We start from the raw sequence: 16,608 nt of genomic DNA, 5'->3' as shown, positions 1-16,608 counted from the left end.
TAAAGTGCCGGTTTAGTTAACAGCTTCCTGCCTTTTTAAATTGAAAGTGAATTGAAAACTACGTGAAGACCCTCGTGCAGTGTTAAAGCGTCAATAGTTAAATTAAATTGCATCACATTAAAACCTAGTTATAAATCTTTAATATCCGTTATTTGAGATACGACTTCATAATATCAAGTGGTTCTCCTCCGTAACCATTAGTTTTTCAAGGTCGCAGAAGAAATTAAATACGTACTTTTTTGCAGTTAGTCGCATATTGTAAGCTGTGAAGGTATTAGGTTATTAAATCATTTGCAAATATGGCATTGTTAACATTACACTCGTGCTTAAATCGCGATAATCTTGAAACAGCAAAGACACGTGAGTATAGTTTTCAGATGCCGCTATAATAACGTTCAGTCCAGACATAAACTGCGACACGCGCGCGCGTCGCTTTTCGCGCTCTTATTTTAACCGCGTCCGTTGGCGTCCTTTGAGTGCGTTTGTTAAGTTGTAACACAACAAAATATTAATAAGTACTTAGAAACATTTTTTTGATGCTATAAGTGATATTTTAATCAATTTTAGTATATGACAATTTAAAAGCAACGAAAGTACCGTATCTAGTTGGTTTTCTCAGGATATTTTGTAAACGAAATCTTGCTTTTAAAATAATAACCAACCAACGACAAAATATTCATTTTATATATCAAAATGACAATTTAATTGTTTCTTGAATTATGTGAAAACTAAATGCCTAATGTCATTAGAATGAGTTAACCCATTTACTCGTAGCGATTTTCGTCTATTTATTTGAACAAAGGAAAAGAGGAAATTCGCATTCTTCGGTATGCCTTTGTTTAGTCAACAATTTTATCGTAAATTGTAAAATAAGTCCTATCGTCACGTCTAACAAATTACAAGAAATAACATTGCTTTAAAGAATACCATTGTTTAATATAAATGTAAACGGACAAATCCTTTACAATTATTATTGCGATTTTAAATTCTGTCCTTAATCTTATTTAGACATACAACAGTCATTTATAACGTATACATTAATAGAAAATTAATTCATCATCATCATCATCAGCTCACTATACGTCCCCACCGAGGGGCTCGGAGCCTACCGAAAATTAATTGCCTATCTCAAATCTTAAAACCGGTACGAACCTGTAAATGACAATTTAATGTAATATAACCGGTTTTTTGGGTATATTTTTATATGTTCGTCAAAGATACAATTTTGGTAATATACTGATGCAGAAAAAATTAAGGGGAGACGCATAGAAATAATATAGAAGGACGCGGTATTCCAAACTAATATACAGAAACATTGATTAGTAAATTGAAGATGTTTAAAACTATAAGTTTAAGGCAACGTGAATCTTTGAAATAAAATTGCATACTTGGGTCGCGAGTATTCCGTTGCCCGCGCTCAAAGACAACGATGAATCGTCGACGCCAGTTGTCTATTCAGTAAATATACGTGCAAGTTAACGCGACGATAGATTTTCTCCGTTATCCTCAAAGTCGCACCGACTTTTTTTTGACTTTCTTTTAGCGACGATCTTGTCAAACAGGTTGTGAGCGACTTTGGCGATGACACATAAAAATGTATTGTGTAACCGTGGGTTTCTGAGACCAAAATTTTCGTTGAAAACAAATCGTATCTTTATCTTTGTTTTGTCTCAGATAATGACAATATGTTTTATATAGGGATTTTATAGCCAGAAACCTACGGTAAGTTGCTTACCGTTGAAAATCGACCGGTTTCTAAAATTACATCGCCTTGAGTACGATGGACCACAACAAACATTTTCGAAAATTTAAATCAGTTGTGATGTGCTTAGATTAAAAAATGTCCTTGATCTCTCGCTAAAAAAATGAAACCATAAAAATATAACGGTAAAAGATTTGGATTATTTAGTAATTTTTGTTCGCACTCCACTTTACAAACTTGAATTTTTAGCTTTTAATTGCCACTATACGAAATGCAGTCAAGAAGGTCAATGCCTTTGTGATCATACCACGGACTCGCACAAATATCTGTATAATGCCTAAAAAGGATATGTGTTGTATATCAAAACTTTGTTATAAGTATTCGAAAACTGGTATCTTGGTAACATATATATTAATTAAATTGGAATGTCTGTACGTAATATCGTACAAAAATTATAATTAATATTTTATAATTACAATTTCGTTCACATTATGTAGTTGCTTAGTTATTAACGAAAAACTAATTTTTAAAATTTTGTCTGCCTGTATGTTTGAGTCTGGTCTTGGTAATCTCTGGAACGGATGGACCGATCTCGACGGGACTTGGACGAGAAGGTAGCTGATGCTGCCAAGTATATTATAGGCTACGTTTACTTTTAAATTCATTGCTGAAGAAGGCTCGGGCTACCAATAGTAAATATTAAATGCGCAATTTTTTTTCACGGCTTTAATTTTTAACTTTGACCCAAGAAGGTTTTTGTAAAGTAGGTAAACAATTCTTGACGATGTAAACATTATTTCCACGTGCGTTAATTTTTTTTACATTTGAAATCGAGGGAAGCAATTATTTTAGTTAATCACAAATATGATGAGAGGCTTTAACTACATTGGTCACGTGTCTCACGTGATTTTTTCTCGTATATTTTGAATAAATAATGGTGCCATTATTTTTTTTGTAGCGATGAAAAAATCTTGAGTAACAAATCGGCGTATAATTGCATATTAAACTGACTCATAAACATTTTCAAATACTTCGCTATCAATAAATATAAAATGTTTAGCAATGCCACAAGCAAACATTAGGCAGTTGTCTAAAATATGTACTTCGTGTACTACGTACGGACACATTGCATTACCGCAATCAACGTTTTAACAAATTATAGACAAGTCAAATGTTCATATCATACATGTCATGGCCATGCTTCGTTTAAAAACATTTTACAATCATCACAAGTTCTTTATTTCTCTTTAAATCAAGACGTTTTTGTTCAAATTTATTTAATTTTAATATCCCTCTATCGATTCACTTCAATGCATTTAAAACTCTAAACTAAATGTACACATTCTTGTCTAATTAAGCATTCTTAGCCGAATCGATAGAAGACTCTTCAGAGTCTGATTTCTTGCCTTGTTTTTCGACATAATAATGAGAAATTTTCTTAATATACGGTTATAAATAGAGAATATTGTAATCTAGGAACCAATATTCAAACTATTAGGAGAATACAATATTTGTTTTTAAATTAACTTTTTTAGTAATTGTCAAATTTCGAATGGGTTATTAAAGAAGTGAATTCTGTTTGACTACCTTGAATGTAAGTAAGGTCATTACTAATGTGGTTTAAGATTTATCTTATCCATATTGATATAAATGTAGGATTAAATGGGATATGTGATAACGATCTCGAATGAGTTTACACACAGAAATACGACCTGACATCAAGTAAAGGTCAAGTAAATAAATTACACTTAAAAAAATTGAGTATAGAAAAAGTTTAAAATGAAATTGTCGATTTCGTATCATTGTGATTTTTTAGAGGATAGGCATAACTAGCTATCGCCCGCGACTCTGTCCGTGCGGAATTAAAAAAAAAACATAATTAGTAACCTATGTGTTCTTCCAGACTATGTTCTACATGTGTGCCCAATATAATCCTAATCCATTCAGTCGTTCCGGATATAAACAAACAAACACCCATCCACCCATCTAAACATCTAATCTTTCACATTTATAATATTAGTAAGAAGTAAGATATAGTAGAACATATTCTGCTGACTCTCTTCACGAAAAAGAGTAGGATGTTGATTCATTTATTTATTTTATGTTCATGATGATTTTGTACCAAAGATTTATCTTAATATTTTAATACTTAATTGTAGGGGTTTATGCAAAGATTAGTAGATTTAAACAATTTTAAAGTAGATAGAAAAATATTAAGACTGAGAGTCTAGAGGCATCATCGCATTACAATGTTCTAGATGGAAGACCGTTGTCGCGGTATGACTTAATAATTTCATTTAGAAACTAATTAATCAAGGTAATTATAAAATCATAAGTTTTGTGTTTGTGGAGGTGAACCGCTATTTAAAGTTATGTAACCTTATTTCAGTGTCAAGGTTTTTTACTGACATATAAAAATGTAATGTAAAAATGAATTAAAAATAAGTAATATCTTTTGAACAGATAGAACATTTTTTTTCGGACATATGCCATACGGAATACATGAGATGATGATGATGCCATGGGATGATGTGAGATTTATAATTTTTTTACATTTAGTTTCTCTGGCTACTGATGGTGTGGTGATCTTTAAATTACGACACTAAATTTCTTACTAATATTATAAATGCGAATGTTTGGATAGATGGCTGTTAGAAGGCATCTCCAGAACGAAAGCATGGATATAGCAAAAATTTGGCATAGAACACAGCCTGGAATAATATAGGCTACTAATTAAGTTTTTTAAAATTTCGCGGGAACGGAGTCGCTGGCGATAGCTAGTAAATATATAATTTGATCCATATTAAAAGATAGAATAATTCAGTAATAAATTACAAACAAAATAAATATTCAAAATACGTATTTGGTACATACTGAAACGTGTGTTGAGTATTAACCTGCAACAGAATATCTGATTTTCCTTAAAGTTCCCGAAAAGTAGTTATCGAGGCCAAACACGGGAAGTAACCACTGATGGCGGTAATTTTCCTTTGAGATGGTCATATTTTATTTCCTGACTTCTTGTAGTACTTTATTTAAGTAATGATGATTGCGTGTCCCTATTTTGCGATGTTTTTCTTTCCTTACGGATATTTTTTTCAATAATCAAAAACAGCTGGAACATTTTTCCGTGTTTCACATTTTGTTTTAAAGGTTATGTTTTGTAAGACCGAGATATTAAAGGTACGCGTCCATTTGCCCGCGCAGAACGCACTGCACGCACGGATTAAACGGATTTGCTTTGTCTTGATGCGATGCGGTCAGCGCGGACTATGGACATAGATAGCGCTATGTAAAATCATACAAAGCAAACTAAAATCCATTGCGGGCCGTGCATGCGGTGCGTTCGGTGCGGGCCAATGGACATGTACCTTAACAAAGTTTTTCAAGTTATAACACTTTGGACGTTTTTTGTTACAAAAGATTTTTATTTATATTTTTAAATATAATACAATTCAATGCTTAAACTTATTTAAAGATGAATTGATAAGAACGCTTATTAAAAGAAATCATAAAAAATATAACCATGACCTTATTTACTTTATTCATTTGGACATAAGAAGGCAGAGATGTCTGCGGCAGTCTTTACATGTTAATGCATTCTGAATAAAAAATATTATTATTTGAAATCCATTGTTTTCTTCAGTTCTTTTAACAAGTCTTTTAGTTTCAGAGCCAAAGTAAATAAATTTTACAAAGAATATTCAAGTATTTATTTTTTTATTTTATAGATACAGTGGAATTTCTATAAATCGAAAAATTGTCGTTCCTTTTCGCTAAACCCACATAAACTTAGTATTCTATCTCGAATTATTTAAACTTTATATCTCGAACAAAATGTTATTTATCTGCGTAGGCTTTTGATTACGTATATATACTAACTAATCGTATTTAAAAAATCAGACTTTGTAAATTGAAGTTAGTAAAATAATAACGATTTAGGAATTTCCCGCCAAATAACATACATTGAAAGTCTTGCCATTGAGAAATTAATAAATCGAGTTATTTTTTGCATTTCTATTGACATTCGATATGGAGATTCAATTGTACTACTAATTATAAAACAAATAGCAGCTTTGAGAGATGTACGAGTGCATTTAGATGTGTACAGGTATCATAGGAATTATCCCTTAGGGTTGGATTTTGTTCATTGAGTTTAGATCTGTCCTGTCATATTTAGTATGTAGTAGTTCCCTTCCCATCCTTTTTCTTATAAAGAAAGGATGGGAAGTCTAAGTGGACTTTCCGGATGAGAGGATGCATGGGAAGGGAAAATACTTCCTTTCTGTGCATCCCCTTTTCCGTCGATTAAAGATAGGCAACGCGCATATGCAATTGTGTATGTCTAAGGGCAACGGTCACTTCGCTATTTCAGCGATTTCAGGTGGCCGCTCGCTCGTTTGCCAACATATGATGTAAAAAAAAAAGTAAATGCTGCGTTAAACATTAGGATTATTTCAAAATATTGGCAGCTGACTTTGTATTAAAATAACATATTAGTATGTTAATACTGCTGATGGAGCGTGAGACAATTACATTGTTTGGTTCATATCTAACAAAAGAATAGTTAAAAGTCGATTACTCAAAACATCTTACTGCTTGACGTAACCATGTGAAAAAAATATTGTGTATTTAAAATGTTATAAGTACATTATGGTCTTTTCAATGGATCAGTTTTGGAATACCACTGACTTTATTTGCTTGTATATACATAAATTATTACTTAGTAATTTTTTTGGACTTGAAGATGACAGATTCAAAAATAAACATTTGAGAAATCTTACGGGATATGTGTTAGTTTAATAGAATAAAAAATAAATGTTGAATTTTAGTCTTTAGAAATAAGTAAATTATTTCGCAATTATTTATCTCTGGTTTCTGGATTTCCCTCTTTTTGTGACTCGATTTAACTATGTTACGATCTAGTAGATTTTGATGCCTACAGTAATTAAATAGTTTTTATATGTATTTTCATAATTTGCAATGTATTTTTTTGTCTAAATCGTTATCTTTAACCGGATTCTGCGAGTTCGTTTTGTTTGGTGTTACGAATATCATGTGAATGGATCGCTATAAATTACTATTGTGTTTAATAATTAATAATTCCATTGTTCAGTTTACAAAAATAGTCTAAATTTTTGCAATTTCCGTTCCGGATGAGGTAATAAGATGTAATGAGTTGATTGGATAGAATTTTTTTACAGATCACATACCTTATATTCTTTACATCAGTGTTACTTTTCAATTTACGCGTGTGTAGAATATTTAAATACTACTAATATTCTATCTCGGCATCGTAAAAGAAGACGTAGATAAAAATATAACTCAATACATATTTAATATTAGATTATGCGTACCAAAAAATTTAATTCTCTCCTCTTTTTAATATTACATTGAAATTTAATATACGGAATTATTTGTTTTTTACAATTAACGATTTGTTTTTTGAAAAACGATTATATTTTATTTGCTTCTAATCATTTTAATGTTAATCTGTCATTAGTAAGGTCATCATTGCGTTGATTTTATTTTAAATAAGTTCTTTTGGTTAACAGTTGTTTTTAATTTGACTAAAACGTGTTACTTGTTAGACTAAAAATTGTGAGTCAGTTCTAACACGTGTTTACAACCGATTATTTTTAGCTAATGAAAAAACAATTACGAGAATAAGGTGACTGATTAAAATAGGATATGTGATATCTTTTTTAACCTGAATGCATTTGAAATTAAATGCAGTTAATACCTTGACATAGTTTATTGAGTATAAGTGATTAAAAATTTTCAACGCAATGTCGAAGAAGCAAGCTTCTGAATTCAAATCGAACGAGACATGGAGAATACTGAAGAATGTAGTCATTATCAGCATCGCATTCATGGTTCAGTTCACAGCGTACAGTGTAAGTATTATTCAGTTCACTTATCGCTTCATTTTTTTTAAAACATTTTAAAATATTGCCAATTTTAATATCGGAAAACAATTAAATTGTTGCGATAATTAGTTTTCTTTTTGAAAATAATCAAATTAAAAATGAATGAGCAAAAAAGATGAAATAATTTTACACATGAACAATTTTACACATTTAATTTTTCATCAATTTATCATAATTAATTGTGGTTTAAATATCACATTGTTCTTGTAAAGAGGCGATATCTCTACAATATTCTATCACGAGATATACTGTTTATCCAATTGTTATAAAGGATATTAAGAACGTTATTGTTTAATTTGGATAATATCACTTTGTTTACATATAAAGCAATACATACAACGTTATACATAGCTCGTGTTATACATGATCCGACAATGGAAGTAATTAATAACTTTTTTATAGTAGAAAGTGACAAACGGCTACTTGATATACATATTGTTGAGCTTCCGATGTCTGTAATAGGTTGCAGATGCGTTACTAGCTTTTAAGGGATGATGTCATAAGTAGCATATTAATAGTCCTCAACCTTTCCAGTACGTTCTCTACCTTGCAAAATCAGTTTGATCGTAGATCTTTCCTTCTTGCTCACAAGTCCTAATAAACCGCCACGGGAGATATACGAGTTAAATCGTCCAGAATGTGGTGGTTTTTAAAGGAAATTTTTGGCTCTGTCATTTATCTAATGGGCAACCTGTTTGTTCTTCCATTGCCACTAAAGTATTTATTCTACGGATTACCTTGTTTTTGTTGCGGGTTACATCATTTAAACTTAATCTAGATGATAAATGAGTGTTGCCTATTGCCCTTTGATTTACCTTGTACGGTCATTGCTCCGGTATATTTTGTCATCATAGAAACGAAACAAATGCTTTGAATACGCCGTTGAAATTGGAAGATAATTCGTATATATTTTTTGAACGTCGTGAAACAGAACCGGAATAAATGTTGATAATTTTTATGCAGATAAATGTATGACCTAATTATTAACGACCTTTCTAGTCACTATATGCGTGACAAGAGAGGTTGTTTTACTAGTTATTAGCTCATACGTTATCTAGTTCAAGTCTGACCCCGGGCCCATGGGAACTGGTGACGTAAGGAACGTTTTGCATTAGTACAGTGATGATTAATGAATATTATTGTGGAACTCAATGCTATGTTATAGTGAGTCTCTCTACCTATTTATACTCTACGTCTATCTCATAGTACCTGTATTGCCTTCTCTCTCATTTTCCTTGATTAAAATAGAGAAAACAATTACGTTCCAAGTCACGATTTTTGAAGTTCAAGATTATGTTCATAGCTAACAGAGGACTACCCTTTACTTTTAAACAACTAATTTTTGACTTAAATACTTTTTGATTAATTTAATTTTGGAATTGAAAGAATGTTGACAAGTATTAATATCACGGTAGCGTCTTTCAAAAAAATAATATAACCTTCAAGTTTCGAATTAATTTGCGTAAGGACTTTTCCAAGGTTTTTTTTCGGATGTTTACCCTATTTGCATTTGATATTTAGTGTAGCTACATATGTAAATATTTTCGAATTTTTCCATAAGATCGAAAATAATGTAAATTAAATTAAAACAGTGGTAGAGCCCGCTTTAACATCTTCGCACGAATTGGCCCGGGTCGCCCGGTGTAATAACAGGACCACACAGAAGACAGGCGTCAAGTGGAAGCAATTCCGTGTTTCGTCTGATGAGTGTGCGTCCCGGAGGTCTAATTTAGTCATCTTTCCCTTCCCACTCTTTATCTTATAAGGAAAGGATGGGAAGTGGAAGTGGACTTTCCGGATGAGAGGATGCATGGAAAGTGAATATATTTTCTTTCTGCGCAGGATGCACTCCTTCGTCGATTAAAGGTAGGCAACGCATATGCAATTGCGTATGTCTATGTGCAACGGTCACTTCGCTATTTCAGCGATTTCAGGTGCTTGCTCGTTTGCCACCTTATGATATAAAAAAAACATATATTACATGTGGCTTTATTTCAGAGTAGAAGTAAGCAATACAAAGTACCTAATTAAATCTGTAAAATACGGAATAATGAAAGATGTCATCAGCTAACATTTATTGATATATTGATTGTAATGTTTGATTGTTAATAATTTTATAATAATCTTTAACCGGGAATAACTTACGCATCCTATCCATCGTATTAGTTGTTAATAACTTATCAAAGCTGTCATCATTTATTTATTAAATAAGATAACATTTTATACAGGGAGCAGCCAACCTTCAAAGTTCGATCAACGCCGAAGCAGGTCTGGGAACAGCGTCACTTGCCGCTGTGTACGCTGGTCTCATCTTCTCTAACATCTTTCTGCCAGTTATCGTAATAAAGTAAGTGTTACTGTTATTATTTTCTTTTTTTAAAAGAAGATGTAAGATCTCCGTAAAACTACGAGCTATGTAATCGTATAGTATTGTATTGTCTGTGGCGCTACTTAATGCAGGACATCTTCGTAGAAGCTATGTTTTTTTTATATATCATAAGGTGGCAAACGAGCGAGCGGCCACCTGTAATCGCTGAAATAGCGATGTGCTACTGCCGTAAGAATACTTCGTAGAGGCTAACAGCTACTTCTTTCTAAGATACCATCGTAGAAACAACGAGCCTGCTTCTTATATATACTTGTAGGGCTACGTCATAACTATTGGGAAAACATGATTATCTCAGATTATCTGCCGGATGCAACCTGCACATATCTGCGAAGAAATTCAAAGATATGTGTTTATAAATCAAACCGCATTGGACCAGCGTGGTTGATTATGGCCTAATCACCCCTAACTTAGTGTAGGATCCGAGCCCCTCGGTGGCGACGTATGGTGAGTAAATGATGACCAGCGTGAAGTATAAGTCTTGAGGTTTACTTGTTTTAAAGGTTTTATTATAGGTACACGTCTTCCATGTAATCACTAATTCTTTTGTTTTAAATAATTTTGTCTAAGAAAGGTATAGCAGATTAGATTGTAGATTTCATTTTTGTCTATAACAGTCAAAATAATTGTTACCAGAGTGTCTTTTAATGGACTATAAATATATTCAAAATGGAAGATGAATTAAGCACATAGGCTCGAGTTCGAAACATGATTTTTAACTTTACGAATGTCAAGGACAATACACCTATTTGTTCCATTTGTCTGACGTATTTTGTTTTATGGGCAATTTTGAATTAATTTTCAAAGACGAAGATAATATTAGAATATATCGCGTTTTGATATTTTTATAGTTGTATTTGTATGGGATGGGCCAAAAAATACTTTTACAAAAGTTTCTTTTAACAACCAGTACGATGGAAGGTATAACAAGCTTTATTTTTAACGGAATTACAGGTTTGTTTAGTGTGTCAGGATACTTATCGTGTGAAAGCGTAATAAATAATTTAAATTATTTTCTTTTATCCTGGTAATAACTCATATAGTATTGCTTTTAAAAGTTTAAGATTTTTTTTTATTTTTACGCGAATACACATTGTCATCAATAATTTTACCGTTTTTTTGCAATATTTTTAGCTTTATAATCTCTTATTTCGAGTGTTCTTATATTTAGGGAAACTGACATGTATGACGGTCTTATAGTTTTAAGAGAAGTATTTTTCAATTGTTTATCTTCATTAAGATCTATGAATTTAACTCGAGCTCACAGTGTGTGGAAGAATTAAATCTTCAATTTGAGTTTTCTTGCTTAATTCAAAGGTATTTAATTTTTCCTCCTTTATTTTTTTTGTATTTTTTTATTATATTTTTTAATTTTTAAATGAAGTTGAAATACATTTTTCATGTGAGAGCGTCGGTGGCTCAGGGGTCAATCACTTGAATTGCAATCTGCAGGTCCTGGGTTCGAATCCCGCCATGTACCAATGTGTTTCGATTTCCGATTTACATATGTACATTTATCCGACGTTCTTACGGTGAAGGAAAACATCGTGATGCAACCTGAGAAGAAATACAAAGATATGTGTGAAGTCAACCAACCCGCATTGGGACAGCGTGGTTGACTATGGCCTCCTAGTCACCCTTAACTTAGGGTAGGCTCCGAGCCCCTCGGTGGGGACGTATAGTGAGCTTGAGTGATGATGATGATGTGTATTTATGCATCTGACTGTACATGTGACCTATGCAGATGGCTTGGCACGAAGTGGGCGATGGCGATCTCGTTCGTCACCTATATGCCGTACATCGCAGCGCAGCTGCTACCGCGCTTCTGGACCCTCATACCAGCCGGACTCTTCGTCGGCTTCGGCGGTGGTCCACTATGGTGCTCGAAGTGCACATATTTATCTGTTGTAAGTATATTTCCAGCAAAATAACTCACATCAGTGACTCAGGGGTAGGCAGAGATTAAGTACTTCCATTCGGCGTGGTCTTTGCGCACTTATTTCTTACTTCTTCCATATTCTTAGTACTTTGCAGATGATCGTTTTGAGTGTTCTTAATATTTTTTTTAGTATCTTACTATTGTAGTTCACCTATCTTTTTGTATGTAACTTATTTAATACCACAACCATGTACGCAGTGATATATTGTTGTAAAATTATATTGTAGAGTCGTGTTCAATGAGTTATTGTCTGTCATATCTTCGGATGTTGAAAGAGATCGTAAAATATCAACATTGTTGTAAAGATTCTCACGTGTTTTTGTTCATTGTATTTTGTTTTAATATAAATACATGATTTAAGTAATGTAAATGATAAATAAACGATAAAATATATTAATAGTAAATATTTAGTGTGTATTTTTAATTCTCACGATGGGTTTTTTTAGGAAAAAAATTCTCATAAATATGTGTGATAAAAACACTCTCCGAGAATCGTATACGCTACTTCCAAATTAATAACATTCAATTTAAATATGTATTTATATAATTTCAGGTTTCAGAAGCGCACAGCAAGATATCTAACATTTCAGCGGAGGCGCTGCTCACGCGGTTCCTCGGATTATTCTTCATGATATTCCAGTTGAACCAAGTCTGGGGAAATCTCATCTCTTCTTTAGGTATGAGATTTAAATCTCTTTCACTAACAGTCTTTAGGAAATTAAGTCATTAGATGTAGTACAAAAGTAACTTAGTTACGCCGTTTCGTAGTCATATTAATATCCACCCTTTCAATAATTACTAATTGGTTAGTTATTTAGTAAGATTATATTTTAATTTATAATTAGGTTAATGATATTATTTAATAAAAAAATCCGTTATTGTAAGATGTAAGATAGGATTAATTGTTAATGTTATTTATTTATTTATTTGACAGCTATTATTGTAGTTACTGTTAATGTTAAATTTTCTTAATATAACTCAACAACTCTATAATTACATTATCTTTTGAAATGGATCTTATGTACTTAAGTAGACATTTTATAAACATTTTTTTTAAATCAAACATATAAATGTTCGTCTTAAAACGTACATCGCATATCAGTACTATACAGATTTTAGTGTACCACATATCAGTTTTGTATTAACCTAATTCTGATATCAAATATCCATTAGTTCTAACTTGCGTAATTCGAATTAAACGATAAACTTATAAGGTAAGAATTAACGATCTAAATGTAACTGTGTCGGCATTTTGTTTTGATGTCATTATTGATGAGCAAATATGATTAGTTATAACGATTTATATCTTAACTTACATGTATAGGTATTATTAACGAAGCAAGAAAAATATAGAATAAATTCCAGCTTGATACCTTCACGCTTTTTTGAGAAAAAGGGCCTTGACAGACAGACGGACGGACAACAAGGATATATAGGATTATAGGATCATAAGGGTTCCGATTTTTTCCTATGAGGTACGGAACCCTAAAAAAAATAACTAAATTAAGAGCTGTTCTTTCTTACATTTTCTTACGAACAGCATTCTTTTTTAATGAAACTAATACGCTTTTGTAGATTTTTTTATCATTACGAATGGAAATTAAAAAATATATTATTTTTGTCTTTGGTAATTAATCCGATTAACCCGATTATAATGTAACGACAGAGGAAAGTGTGGACATCTAATTATTGTTAGTTCAAATTAAAGCAATGAAAATATGGCAATTATCTTGATAATCTTTAAATCTGTGCTTAGTGTATTTGCTAGGTAGACTATTGACTGAGCAAACTTAATAGCAAAGATTTGTTCTTGCTGTTTGGCCGTTAATAATACGGTCGGTTTAACACTTAATCCGTAATGATTATTGTAACTTAAGATAAAGATAAGGCATTGTGGCAATCGATGGGAGAGGCCTACGTCCAGCAGTGGACAAGTTTAGGCTGAGTATGATGATGATGATGAAGATAAAGATTTTAATGTACTTTAGGACTTGGGATGTAAAATATAAGCTCGACTAAGAAATTGTGTCAGTATGTTTATCACTGCTTTTTGCTGTGCCTGAATGCACGACTTTGTTATTACTACTTCTTAAATCAATTGTCTTTTGCAGTTCTCACGTCAGGTGATAACGAGGCAGCGGTGACTGCACTCAATGAGTCCCTGATCCCGGAGCTGTGCGGTGCCAACTTCCTGCCCAGTGCAGACGCGGGTGAAGCGCTGCAGCCACAGCCGCCGGAAAAGATACAGATGATTGTTGGTAAGCGAGTATTTTGTATGAGTGTCAACTGCACATCGGCCTACTAAAAGCCTAAGCGATTTAGCGACTTGTCTCGTGAATATGTACTGTTGTCTCCGTTCCAGTTCAAATATCCCTCGAATGTATAAAAATGGCTCGCTAAGTGGATATTGGATCTTATTTTGCTCTTCTATTATTTGTAATCAAAATGTTTTTCTGAATGCTTTTCGAAATGGAATTTTATTTGTCACTTGTTTTTCAATAATTGTTCGTCAACAAATAGAATTCATTTGTTCTATTTTTTAGAATATCTTCATGACAACTTTTATCAATTTCAGGGATATACTTGGCATGTATGGCCGGGGCTGCTCTTATTGTTGCTGTTGGCGTGGATTCTATGAAAAGGTTATTAGGCTTATTTTACGTGTTTTATTTTTGATATTTAATTTTATATACTGTTAGGAAGAAAATCCGACATTGCCGGTGTATCGACGCAACACTAGCCTTATTAAAATATCAACGTTCATGTCCCCTCACTAATCAATCTGACACTTGACTGGTAACGAACGCGCGATCCGCTTCAAAGGATTCTAACTAATAATGTCTAAAAATAGTTATTAATTTATGTCATTAGATATGACTCTGGGCGCTCCGGATCGGGCTCGGGGCTTTCCGGCATGGCGCTGCTAGTTGTGACGCTCAAGTTGCTCATAGAACCCAACCAGTTGATGCTTGTCATTATCAATGTCTTCATTGGTTTACAACAGGCGTTCTTTGGTGCTGACTTCACCGCTGTAAGTATAGACTTTGACATTGATAGTTATTTAGTTTGAACACAAAATGTAGAGGCATAAAAATACGAGTATATGTTAGCAAATTCACAAATTTGTTTTACCAAGTTATGTTGCTAATAATTTTCGACAGGCGATTTTTACTTATATTATTGTAAAGCAGTTTTTCTGCATCATATTTATGCATTTACTGTCAGGCGTTATGATCTTTTTTGATTCTAGGCATTTGTATCGTGCGCCATCGGCACTGGCACAGTGGGTTTCGTCATGATGACGTATGGGGTGGCTGACGCAGTCGGCTGCGTTGTTACTGGATATATTGCTAAGGTAAGTTCCATAAAAATTATAATATACATAGTAAGGCTAAGTGCGGCTGTTAATTTGGCTAGCTGGATGACATTTTGTGTAATTCTAGTACATACTAGTTTCTCAAGAGTTTCGTTTAATTCAGGTAACTGGTCGCTTGCCGCTGCTTTGTACAGCGGCCATAGTCCAGGCGGGGCTGTTCGTGTCCATCCTGACATGGCGACCGCATCCCAGCGAGGAATATGTACTATATGTTATAGCAATACTCTGGGGATTGTGTGATTCTGTTTGGATCGTACAAATTAATGGTACGTGTTTAAATAACTAAACTCATGTTTAAGCGATACCTTTTGATTTACTTAAAAATACTAAAGTTATGGATTTTTTGTTACATATTTGTTAGAAAGAGAAATAGTAAATAAGTGTGAAGGCCTAGTTTAGGTTACTGGAAGTAAAGAACATTTAAAAATTACGTCAGTATTTTTTAATGTTTATCTTCAACAAAGAAATAATTCAATATTAACTAATCCTCGTGCCATGTATTGTGATAGTTTGTTTTAACAATATTAAAACTTTCATTATTTTTAACAGCTTATTACGGAATCTTGTTCCCGGGAAGAGAAGAGGCGGCGTTCTCTAACTTTAGACTCTGGGAGTCTGTGGGTTATATCATTGCCTACGTGATATCTCCATACTTGAGGACCAGGGCCAAGACTTACCTGTTGATTGTGATGATGATAATTGGCATCGCTCTCTACTTCGTCGTTGAATACAGAGATAGGAAAGCGAAGAAGAAGTTAGAAGAGAAAAAGAAGGATCTTTATACTATTGGATGTGAAAACTTTGCTTTTCAAAATATCGAATAATATGTGATAACTTTAGTGTTAAGTGTTTTTTTTACAATAAATGTATCGTTCTGTTACTTTGTTTACTTATCATAAAATATTTATCTTAGTTTTAAGAAAAATTATGGAAATATCACATCCGCCATACTTCATAATTGTAACTTCTATTCCTTTTCACAAAATTGCTTCTCAGATAACAAGGAAAACTTCTGCTTTGAAGGAAATATGCAATAAAACATTCAACCGTTTTAATCCGAACACATTCAAATTTGGAATGTCACTAGGATTATGAATCACGATGGGTATTTAGGAAAAAATATATTTGATATTTGGTATTATTGTTTTATTAAGCCGTAGAAATATGAAAATCAGTGATTTAAACAAAATGTGGTTTCCTATATCGTCATCAGCGTTCAATATCATAGCGTAGAAAGGTAAGTTTACAGCACATTTAAATGAAGTCGCTTTTCGT

At 32.8% G+C, this 16,608-nt stretch overlaps 1 protein-coding gene across 2 annotated transcripts; it reads left to right on the top strand.

Annotated features, from left to right (window-relative positions):
• The first annotated feature begins 375 nt into the window (after positions 1–375).
• Positions 376–16,213, top strand: LOC106116051 (UNC93-like protein). Of its 2 annotated transcripts, none has more exons than XM_013309779.1 (11): positions 376–515; positions 7,346–7,599; positions 9,861–9,979; positions 11,763–11,925; positions 12,511–12,634; positions 14,069–14,215; positions 14,533–14,599; positions 14,829–14,988; positions 15,208–15,312; positions 15,437–15,599; positions 15,883–16,213. In XM_013309779.1, exons 2-11 carry the CDS (start codon positions 7,492–7,494, stop codon positions 16,155–16,157), a joined length of 1,431 nt encoding a protein of 476 aa, XP_013165233.1. In that variant the 5' UTR covers positions 376–515; positions 7,346–7,491; the 3' UTR covers positions 16,158–16,213. The 2 variants fall into 2 exon arrangements, with proteins under 2 accessions (XP_013165233.1, XP_013165234.1); XM_013309780.1 differs by having other exon boundaries at positions 387–476.
• Positions 16,214–16,608: the final 395 nt, after the last annotated feature.

This window comes from Papilio xuthus, unplaced genomic scaffold (assembly GCF_000836235.2).
Source record: "Papilio xuthus unplaced genomic scaffold, Pxut_1.1 DF827777.1, whole genome shotgun sequence".
In the NCBI taxonomy this organism is placed as follows: domain Eukaryota; kingdom Metazoa; phylum Arthropoda; class Insecta; order Lepidoptera; family Papilionidae; genus Papilio; species Papilio xuthus.
The sequence above is the reverse complement of the archived record's forward strand: the minus strand, read 5'-3'. Positions and strand labels throughout refer to the sequence as shown.

Bases quoted from the DNA above. Each gene is read 5' to 3' on its own strand.
- LOC106116051 (XM_013309779.1), top strand. From the start codon at position 7,492: ATGTCGAAGAAGCAAGCTTCTGAATTCAAATCGAACGAGACATGGAGA. The intron at 14,600-14,828 runs GTTATTAGGCTT...TTATGTCATTAG, and splicing joins GGCGTGGATTCTATGAAAAG to ATATGACTCTGGGCGCTCCG. The intron at 15,313-15,436 runs GTAAGTTCCATA...CGTTTAATTCAG, and splicing joins TTACTGGATATATTGCTAAG to GTAACTGGTCGCTTGCCGCT.